Raw genomic sequence first — 11,476 nt, forward strand, 5'->3', positions numbered from 1 at the left:
TCCTTTTTTGTGTTTTTCCCCACACTGCTTTGTATTTTTGTACAATTTGCCAGAAGTATTTAGAGAATAATTGGTCACTTCATGTTGGTGAGAGAGCATCCGTGCTTCTTCTCCAAGTCCTGAAAGTTGTCTGACATTTCTCCACTTAAAACAAGTGGTTGCTTCTTTTTAATATTTATAACCAATTATTTTCAGTGTGCAGTGGTCCGTGAAGGATTCCTGAGAATCAGGATGTTTGGAGGTTATGTGCACTCTGGCACTCTGATACATACCTAGCTGACAATTACTTTTCTTCCCTCATGTGATTTGATAGCAGTTGTGTCACGATTTGTCTAGTTAGTGTGACAGCATTTTTGTAGATATCACACATGGGATTAATATTATGTCTGATGTCTGATGTGAGAGGAATGACTGGAAAAACTGGACAATGTGCGCTGAGCTGTTGCATCGAGTTCTTAATTTGCATTTTACTAAGCGCACAAATGTTGTTTACAACCTGTTATAAAAAGACTAGCAATGTGTAAATGAATTTTTTATTGACATCTTAGTCCACACGATAGACTGTACAATTTACAAGTACTACCACACTAACTGAGTGTCAGCATTTAAATCATTAGCCCATTTAAAATGTGCAGAAAGCAGATTCTCAAACAAGCCAAATGAATTCTACTCTCTGCTCCATTACATTCATTTAATTGGCTTTAAATGAAGATGAAGACTTTTAAAGAATTGGTGATTATAATAATTTTTCAAATTAACTACTGAAATGAAACCAGTGATTTCAGACAGCAGTGTGTCGTTAGGATCACATTTATTATGCTCCACCATATAATGTCCCCTTTCCCCTCTAAACTTCTCACATTAAGTAATTATTGTGCGGTCTCTTGTAAGTAATTGACACAATCTTAACTTTTGTGTATGTGTCATGTTGAGCAAAGCAAGGTTTTTATGTTGTTGTTGTCACTTCAAAACTTCTGTGGGGTGCAGGCAGTAGGTTAAATGTGATTATTTACAGGATAAGTAGGAAGTGATGTGACTTTTTTTAAAGGAAATAAAATCCATTTCAAGCCAGTTAGCTTTGGATTAAGCTGCTGCTGAGTCCTCATGCAACCAGTGGTGTGTGTTTTTGTGATTTGTTTGTGAATACAAACCTTGTCTCTGCCTGAGGCCTCCAGCTTTAATTCCAGCTGCTCAGGGTCATTCTAACACCCCCTACTTGCTGCATCCATGATATGTGCTTTCTTTGTATCAGACACAATGAGAGTTAACTGAAAGTCTTCTCACACTGCAGAGATGTGGCTGCAGCATCCATACCACTCGCCCCTCTCTTACTTTGTCCTCCCTCGTGGCCTTGTCAGTTTGTCTCACCTAAGCCTAAACAGAACCACAGCATGGAATTCACAGTTTAGTTTTTAAAGCCTGGTGTGACATTTAGTTCTGTTACACATAAAAAAATAAATCCACAAACCATTCAGATATAAAACCAGCACTCTCTTTACACCACACAGAGCAGTTACAGAGCTGGCAGTGGAGAATGTTTGTGCTTGAGGCCCTCGTGCGTTCACATACTCCCAGTGTGTGTGTCAGGATATAAATAGAGTTGCTCCACCATCAGAAGGCAGTGCTATAGGGTAGATGCCAGTCGTCGCCTCAGTCCAGCCCAGCCCACTCCGTGTCCTGAATGACCCTCTGAGTGCCTGGACCACTGGAGGAGCCAGAGACACAACACTGAACTTGACTGATGAAATTCTGAGTGTTTCCGTACATGTGTGTTATTATTGTGCTTTGTGAGGGTTTGATCCACGCAGTACATTAGTCCTGAGCTAAACAACAGAGCTAAAGACATATCAGGGATTCTTGATGAATCCTATTTACAATCTCTCCCTTTCAGAATCAGCTGCAGGATTTAAAAATAAATTGGAATTCTTTTTATCTTAGCTCTAGCTCAGGTGGCTCCCTGAGTGCATATGAATCATGCAAAGAGATCAAAAAGCAATATTAATGACAAGAAGCTGCTGGTAAATTTCAGTCAGGTGTGTAGAGATGGGCCTCTGGGGGATTGTCCCATTCTGCCCCGTTACACTTCTGACTGACAGCTTGGCTGCGTCCTCTGACAGTTGTACTGTATGTGCATGAAGTAGACAAATTGTGAAACATCAGAGGACATGATGGAATCATGTGCAGGTGTTCTCCATGCCTAGGAGTGGAAGGTATTTGGTTAGAATCTCTCAAGTTAGCGGATGTAATCTCGTTTTGCTGCAATGACAGATGTTGCTTCTGCCTGCAAAATGTTTTATTTCCCACAAGGGGATGCTCTTTCTTCTTATGTTCAACAGTTTTTTTTTCAATGTGTTGGCAGACATGAAACTGGATCCATATTTAGCAGGCAGCATTCTTCACGTACACACTGCTGCAAAGTGCCTGAGCAGAAGACTATGAATGCAAATGCAGAAATATAATCCCACACCTGCTGACAAACACATTTCACTCCAACACCTGCTGATGAATATTAGATTTTCTGATCAAACTTAGTTTTTTATGACTACTGACCCACTTCTGTATGTTTTTGTTAAATGTTCTTCAGGAAATAAAGTCATGTGGTTGTGAGTTTTTACATCACATTATATTTTTATTTTAGATACTTTTATAATCCCAGAGGGAAATTGTCCATACAATGACCAGCAAAGCGCACCACACCAGTGAGTGCACTGGAGGCAGTGTGGGTAAAGTGTCTTGCCACCGCTGCCCTATATAACACAATGCTGAATATGGTGGATCTAATAGTGTGGCAACTTCCACATATATTAGGCTACTGTGTGCCCATTTGTAATTATATTCTCATTTCATGCATCTAATATTAATACAATATACAACCTGCTTTCCACCGTCATTATCTTTATTCAAGTTTTATAATACACCTGACGACATGGATGTCGGCTCAGTGTCTCTGCAGTGAGTGGGGGGGCTGCATGTCAGAGGTAATTACTCTTCAATGAGAAAAACAGCTGCTGAATGAGAAAAGAATGATTACATTTACTTTCATTAGACAAACACACCTAATGCCTATAACTATAAAACACAATATACTCTGTAGTGCTTGTATGAATGATCAGGTTATTATGTTTTGTTTACTTGTCATCCCAAAGGCTAACCAGGACCTTACAGATAATTGCCGTGCTTTTCTTCTCAATTCTTTATATGCACAAAACCTGCCAATTATCCCCAACCCACACTATCACAATTACGCCTTTGAGGACCACTTTTATGGCAACTTCGTGTTATATGACACGTGTTGCTACAAGGTGATATTACTCACGATCTGCCCCCTGGATCAGTCTGTGTCAATACCTTGTTATCATTCAGCAGCAGCTCTGGATTACAGTCAAATGACACAACTGAAGAAAAAATAATAACAAACCAACACTTTATTTGAGACACACTGATAATTTACAATTCATGTATTTGTTTCTTATGCTGAAATGATTACAAATACACATATACAGCATCCACTAGAACAGCTGAGGAGATATGTACAAAAACCCAATGATTACAAACATATCATAAATAAATAACGTCCGTGTGCTTCCATTTGTATTGTTTTATTATTCCCTGAACAAAACTATGACTACTTTCCCTGACAACTTCCGCCTTTAAGGATAAACTGTATGTATGTGTATGATGACAAACAACAAACAGACACACAAAAAAAACCTCCTGTCCTCCTGCCTCTTAGCAGACAGTTTGTACAGTATCACTGGTTCACAGTTTACAGGAAGGCCCAGGAAAGAAAACGAAACCATAAAATGCAACATTAAAGATCAGTGACAGCTTCAGAGCTTCAGCTCACCTGTTTCAAATAAACCTGTCACTACAAAACCAGAGCCTGCAGAGCAGCAAGGGCTGCTCTCTGACCGGGCTTCACGTTTCACTGCACTAAAAAGCATAAAAACGGTACATTCCAGGCTTCGTTTAAAGGCTGCGACTTCATCTTGAGGTGGAGATGTAGCAGAAAAAGATGAGGTCCGAATAATACAAAGACACTCCTAAAACCTCGGAATGCTTCCATTCCATTCCAGTTTCCATTATAACAGATACACTTGACTGTATACGGACGGGTAATGACATCAAGCCAGACCTTTTGAGAAGAGAATAGCAAAATATTTTTAAATTACACCGAGGAGTTATGTGTTTTGTGAGAATGATCTGGCTTTAATTCAAAAATACTGGAAGTTTTTCTTGTTTGATAAGCAGATTTAAACCTCATGTGATCCTGCTATCTGAATGCATCATTTCAAGTTTTTCGTACCATTTATAGTACAGAATTACTTTCATTAACAATATTTTGTAAACGTCCCTCATGTCATATTCAAAAATATACATTCACTTTTTAAAATACAGTAAAATAGCTTCTGTTCAACACAACTGTTTCCTGGCTTTGAGCAAACTTTTACAAATCTTCCAAAAGTCAATATAAATATCTACTGTTTTCACAGATGACATCAGTTCCTTCCTTTTGTTTCCTGATAAAATCTAACTGTTACTGTCTCTGTGTTGGGCTGCAGTCCATGTGCAAACTGAGCTCTCTTTACTGACATGTAAAATGTGTCAGCCAGTTCCCTTTGTAGTTCCCTTTTTTCCTTTCTGTCTTTGTTTTTTTTTTAAGGCAGGCTAACCTTACTTCCCTTTAAAACACAGTTGAGCACACATAAAGCCAGTCAGACAGATCAATAACTTATAGTGCTTCACACATGGCCGACTTTGAAATACAGCACTGCAACATGAGAAACTCTCACGATGAAATGTGACAAAGTGGAGCGCAACCAGAATAATTCAAACACCTCTGTAAAGACGAACCAGAAACAGAAGGACATAAAAGTGTGATATTTCTTCTTGTTTTGTAAACATTTGCATTTTGGATAAAAATCACTGCCTATTCTTTAAAACTGTATCAGCTCTCTCAGTTTATTGTCTGACCTATTATATGAACAAAAAATCAACAAACGCTGAATCAGCTGAATGTATTAAACAGAGCGACCTTGTTTAAATCGGGCTGTCATGATACAGTGATTATTAATCCCGTGAAGATACTTTGATGTTTCATCTGCTCTTTGGTTCATCTTTAACAGGTGCGTTCATTCAAGTTGCCGCTGTACTGTACATTTGAAACATTTACTTGATTATGTCCATTCCACATACAGTACTGTCAAGCATCTCTATTTATAAGCTACATACATAGATTTTTATGTACTATTTTGTGACAGACTATTGTCTATAGACTATTGTCTATTATTGGCCTGTATTTCAGCTAGATTTAAAAGCCCAATTACTTTGTAAAATATTCCTAAATATGCACTAAATAATGCAGCTTTTAAAGGCGCTTAGCTTCTGTGAGTCATAAATACAGCAGCAGACTTTTCTTTTATCGCTGACTTTGTGTTTGTAGCCACTGTTAAAACATTAATTTTTATGTCTTATTAATGTGCATGACTTTAATCTCTGCTGCATAACACTATATCAGTATTGTGATTCAGTAGATGAGACGGTTTTTGCCTGATCTGAGTCATTTCAGCCTGTTTTACTACCAGAAATGCACGGCTGAGTGTTGCAGAATGTCTAGATCTACTCATTCAATCTACCTCTACTCTTGCACAACAGGTCGATGTTTACTGGATCATCGGATCGTCGTTGGGAGACGACAGAGTTTGGACACTGACGAACGGCTGGGTTTTGTCCTCATTCTGGGCCGCTGCTCTATTGGACACGGTGGTGAAGGACAGGTGGTCGTGCTCCAAAATGGCGAGGCGGTCCTGTGGCTTCTCCTTCTTTAGGTAGAACATTTTCCTCAGCTGCTTCAGTTGCTGCAGCTCACAGAAGGTCTCAAGGACCACCAGCATGACGATCAGACCCAGGATCAGGTAGACTGATGGCACAAAAAACACAGATTATATAAGGAGTTAGGTAAAATGAGGAAGTATCACAACCCATATTTTAATGCTGTTTCTGCACTGCTGTCTTGGTTAATACAAACACTCGCTGCTGTATTATGTATTTTGCATGATATACTCTGCTTTTTTAGAATTTGACCATCACTTCTTTTAACTCAAAGTGATGCCCACACAATCTATATAATCTCATTATATGATTGTAGCATTTTATAAAATTCTGCTGTTGTTTATATGCAGCAAGATTGGGTGCTTTGTCCCAAGCCCTGTAGTTTTATAAACTGACACAAGAGGGCATTGGTTAGCCAATTTTAATGTGTTTTGTTGAGAACCTATTTTACACTCTGCTGTAAGGTGTGTGCTGTAACAATATTTAAGCATAGTAACATTTACATTACAAGAGAAAAAATATGTTTGGGGTGTGTAAGAAGTGACATGGTGTACTGTAAACTTGCATTTAAGCCTCAGTCTTGTTGCCAATAGTCCTAAAATGCACAGATTTGTGTGACAGAATCACCACAAGCAAAAAAAAAACATCATCAAATGAGACAAAATACTCATTATTTGTGGCCTTTTTTATGTTTAGTTCTTTCGCTTCAATGCTCCCAGTGTTAGTGCAGATAGAGGTGATCTCACTTCCGATGCAGGCATGTAATACTTCAGAGAGGAAGTTGTACAAATGTGTCTGGGGCCATTCACAGAGACAAGCACATTCTGTTACAGCCTTCCCTCCTCCTACAGACTCACACACTGTGCCTACTGAATGACGTCTCTGGCTGCTGGCGCTGCTTCTACGTACCAAACACCCACAGCACACATGCTAGAGACTGTTCACTGGAGTTGTGTTGGACATTCATGCCCAGCCACAGCTTGTCAATGCTCAGATTCAGTTTTTTCTTTCTTAAAAAGAATCTATTAAATCTATTATTCCAAGCAGTGCTGCTGATAGCATGCTGCAAAAGTCACCCAGAAAATGGAGTCACTGCCTCGCCACTCTCCAGTAGGCCATGGCCCAGTTTTTAGTACTGCGTCGCTTGAGTTGATCTGATTTCCTTTGGAAAATGTCAAATTGTTGCTTTCTCAGCAGCAGCAGCACAAATTAGTTATTGAACCCTGTTAATGGTTTGCAGTAAAAAGCTAATAATAAATCATCTGGTTTCCTCTTGATGTTTCCATGAAACTACTTGTGCATGAGTCAGGTAAGAACCAACTTCTGATAAATAAATACTATGATACTATAATTGCTGTGAAAATGTACCATACATCTCCAAGCTGTTGTTTTGTGATCCAGACAACATATATAAATAGATCAACAGAGGTGGAACAGCCCTAAAGCACTATGCCACACCTTAACAGCTCAAGGTTCACCACCATAAAATCTGTTTAAGTAGTGATAACGCAGTTTATGACAAATGTCTAACACTAAATATTGCTAATAATAACTCATTTGTGTATCTTAGAACCATTTTAAAGTCGGCTTCCACAGCAGCCCTTCACAATAGCTCCAAATAGAACAATCATCAGCACTCACCGGTGATGCCCACTTTGTACAGCTGCCTAAACTTTTGGTTAGCGGCCTCTCCAGGTACGTAGTCTCCCAGGCCGATGGTGCTGAGAGAAATAAAGCAGAAGTAGAAGGATTCCAGAAAGTTCCAGTTCTCCTCCAGTGCTGAGAAGATGGCAGCAGGAATGAGGAAGAAGCACGAGACGGCCAACATGGCGAGCAGAGTGGCATGGACGATGGCCACCAGAGGCTTGGACAGGCCCCAGCGTGTGTGGATGTATGTGATTGGCCTGCGCGTGCTGAACACCATGATCCTTTGCACCACAGCGGTGAGGAAGAGGAGGGTGAAGGGGATACCGATCACTGAGTAGATAATGCAGAAGGCCTTCCCGCCGTCTGACAGCGGTGCTGTGTGACCATATCCTGTAGAGACAAAAACAAACATGAAATGTTTCATCATCATTTGAGGGTCGAGAAAGCTGCAGCACTGTCCTATAATAACTCTGTTTTGTAATTTTGTGGTCTATGTGTTTTTTTCTTTATAGACTGAAATTATGCCCACACAGTTTCCACCTTGAGGTTGGAAACTGTTTCTTGTCATCTTATTAATGAGGTACACGTTAGGTTTTCTAGGTGTATGTACTCCTGATAAGCAAGAGTGAGGTGTCACTAAAAATAAATTAAAACCCAGTACTAGCTCAAGTTACAGGCAGAAGGAGGATGATGCAGAGAACAGTATTGAGCGTATATCGTGCTGGTGTAAAGAAGGCACGGCTATAAAAACCTGACATGTTCTCAAAAAGTGAACCTAACAGGAGTCTTTAAAATACCATGGCTCACTAACACCAATGTGCAAATGAATTGCATGTATCCTGTTGGCGTGAGCTGGTAAAGTATCCTTCTGCTTTGTTGTATACTGTATTAAATGCAACACACCTCCTTCTGTTCTGAGGAAGAAGAATGTAGGGCGGCACAATGAGCCCTGCCCTTCTAAAAAGTGGTGAGAGTTACAGGTATTATTATGATCATTGCCTCAGGAACGTATTTTGTAACTTATCTGTCATGTCACTGTGCAAGAACATATTCAACCAATAACAATAAGAAGTGTTTGATTTCTGAGAACAGAACATTTTTAGGTGCCACTCCTGTCAGAGCTCCATCTGATCTAGATGCCTGTGATGTCAACACATGTGTTGAGATTAGCAACAAAGACTTATATATGTTTAGACAGCAAGTAGAGCACGCCGTATCTGCACAATCGTGTATGTTGAAACCTCACAGATAACTGCTGCCAAAGTTCTTCAGGTAACCCGACTCACAAGCATCTGCAAACTGTAATCATGCAACGCTAGATTAAAGGGAAGGACTACAGGTTTTAAGGCCTTAGGACAGAACACACACATTAAAATGTGGTTTAAATTTAAAGATGTGACAATGATGTTGACACAGGCACAGTTTAAAGTTGGGTGTACCTGTTCTTGACACAGTAAATGCCTTGAAGTACAGCAGAATGTACTATGCAATAAGGTTGCTCTGTTAGACTCAATGCAAACATGTACAGATAATAAGAATTAACCCTTAATCTGAGGCTGTATCTAAAAACAGACTTGGATGCATTTACATCTGCCTGGTAAAAGTCTTAAAAAATGCTTGAAACACCTGATGTGATCTCCAACATGTGTGTAGTAGCCTCAGGTTCTGTAATGCTGGTCTGCTGCAGCATCACCCCCCACCCTTCCTCCCTGAGTCTGAGCAACCCCTACCTGTGGTGGACAGCACCGTGCTGGCAAAAAACAGCGCAGAGGTGAAGTCCCAGTTCCAGTTAGCTGAGGCGTTATTGAGAATTGAAACCCCGTAATTACTGGCCTCCAACGCTTTCTTCAGAAAGCGCTCCAGACGCTCCTCGGACAGACAGTCGTTCTCCTGGAGGAACTGCTTCTTGATGGTCCTCAGCTCCTGGCGCAGCAGGTCTTCATAAGGCAGCTCGACCGAAGAAAACACGACAGCGCCGAATACGAGATAGAGCACATAGCCCAACACCAACGATACAAAATACCATGTCGATTTGTGAGTCTGTATCAAGCGCACACAGGAATTGCTGGCTAGAGACTGAAGCATTTTTTTCAAAGAGATCGATGAGCTAGATCAGCTCGACTATGATGTAGCTGTTGGCTATAACGACAAATAAAGGCTTCTGATTCAACTAGCTCACGTTTTATTCTTAGCGAACCCCGTCCTGTAGTGAAAGATGTCAAAGACAAAGCTGGAATGAGGATCCTCTCGTTCCCCCCCTTCGCGGAACCTGCTGTGGCAATTGCGGCGTTCAAGTGCAGTCTGGAATGTTAATGTAAATGACCCAAAAGCCGACATCCTCCATATGATAGAAACAACACGAGTGTAAAAGTTTGGGTGAGAATTATAATAGGATCTCCTCTGCCAAAGCTTTCCATTTAGGATTTTACATTATATTTAAGAAAAGCAAGTCATAAATTCCTTTATCGATGAGAGTAATTTTTTCCGAGGTTAAAGAGTCCGTGAATGCAGCAAGTGATGTGGCGGCGACAAAGGCCGTGTGACGTAAGCACCTCCCTTCCTCTCTTCTCAGGTAGTCCGGCCTGTTTACGGTCTGTGCTGTTTCGACGTCTTCAGTTTCAATTCAAAACAATCGGAAGACGTCAGAAAGCTGCTTTCGGCTGAGCCCAATAATGTAAAAAAGAACAGGAAGGTCCCTGATATTCAGAATGTTAAATAGGAAGAGACAAACAGGGGTGTGAAAACAATTATTCTGGTCCTTTTCTGGCTATAACACCCACCAAAAAAATAATAAAAAGCCTCAGGGCTGGTCTAAGGTCTACAAAGTAAAGCAACAGTATCAAGTAAAATACTCATGTACAACATGTTGCCTAATATCTACTATAAAGGAATTATTACTGTAGATGTCATTGTGTAGAACTATAAAACTATTATGTACTTTAGTCTTTAAAATAATTTCTAAAGCATATTACTTTCCATTTGCTGCAGAGAGACTGTCTACTTGTGGTGCAGGACTTTATCACCTATAGTTTCAGTGTTATCTTAGACAATCTTAGACACAACTAAGCTACAACTACGTCTGCGTTGGCTGAACCAGCATTGCAGGACCTGTTCAGAAGCAGCTGAGTTTACATTAACTTTCCATTTGTCAGCTGAAACACACACAGGTCAGTCACAGCAGTAAAGCTGAAGCCTCTGTAAAAGGATGGCTGGGCGCAGGTTTAATCTTCATCTGCAGAAAACAGCCTCATAAACTGTTAGTCATAAGAGCCAGTGCTCTTCAGTGCTTCAGAGCCTCTTTAAGACCTGTCATCACAGGTGCAGTGGGAACACAGGCAAAGCCTCATCATTATAGTGAATAGGTACATTTTCAGCCTGTGTGCAGCTCAATCTTCATTTCCTGAGACGCTGGCTCTGTGTATTCCACCTTTGCAGAGAGACACTCTGCGGGCATGATGGTTAAAGGATGACATAAAAAAATGAATGAAAGAACCAGTCTGCTAGCTGAACATTTACCTAAGATTAACTAACTACATCTGTACAGTACAGAAAGTGTCTATCAAATGTATCCAATAAATATTCACTTACTCCAAGCTGGTGTCATCATTATTGACCAGTTTGTTTTAAAACTTGGTGTTCTCTGCTAATAATGTCTAAATGTGTGTGTACAAAGACTCTTTTAAGGTCCCTTTAAAGGTAAGGTCTCCTTTGTTGTAGACTGTGGGTTTTCCTCACACTATTAATAATAAACTCATGAATGCTTGAATAAAATATTCATTGTTTTATTCATTTGTAGCAGACTGGATGTTTTACTATATGTGGTATAAAGTATGATATTTCATTATGTCTGTAAGGTGTTGATCACATGACAAGTGATTCATGAATAATGTACATATTAAAATATCATCCTCACATGGGGCACTATAGGCACAGAAAAAATAAAATAAATGTGTTTATATTTGTGACTTATATACTCATAGGAACACTTTTTTAAAAA

The 11,476-nt window shown here is 39.9% G+C and overlaps 1 protein-coding gene across 1 annotated transcript; it reads right to left on the minus strand.

Annotated features, from left to right (window-relative positions):
- Positions 1-4,541: 4,541 nt before the first annotated feature.
- On the minus strand, positions 4,542-9,748 carry kcnk1b (potassium channel, subfamily K, member 1b). The gene is made up of 3 exons (XM_028423972.1): positions 9,210-9,748; positions 7,474-7,869; positions 4,542-5,920 (listed from the first exon to the last, which is right to left on the minus strand). Exons 1-3 carry the CDS (start codon positions 9,562-9,564, stop codon positions 5,664-5,666), a joined length of 1,008 nt encoding a protein of 335 aa, XP_028279773.1. The 5' UTR covers positions 9,565-9,748; the 3' UTR covers positions 4,542-5,663.
- Between the last annotated feature and the right edge of the window lie 1,728 nt (positions 9,749-11,476).

The sequence above is a fragment of the Parambassis ranga genome, chromosome 15 (genome assembly GCF_900634625.1).
Source record: "Parambassis ranga chromosome 15, fParRan2.1, whole genome shotgun sequence".
NCBI lineage: Eukaryota > Metazoa > Chordata > Actinopteri > Ambassidae > Parambassis > Parambassis ranga.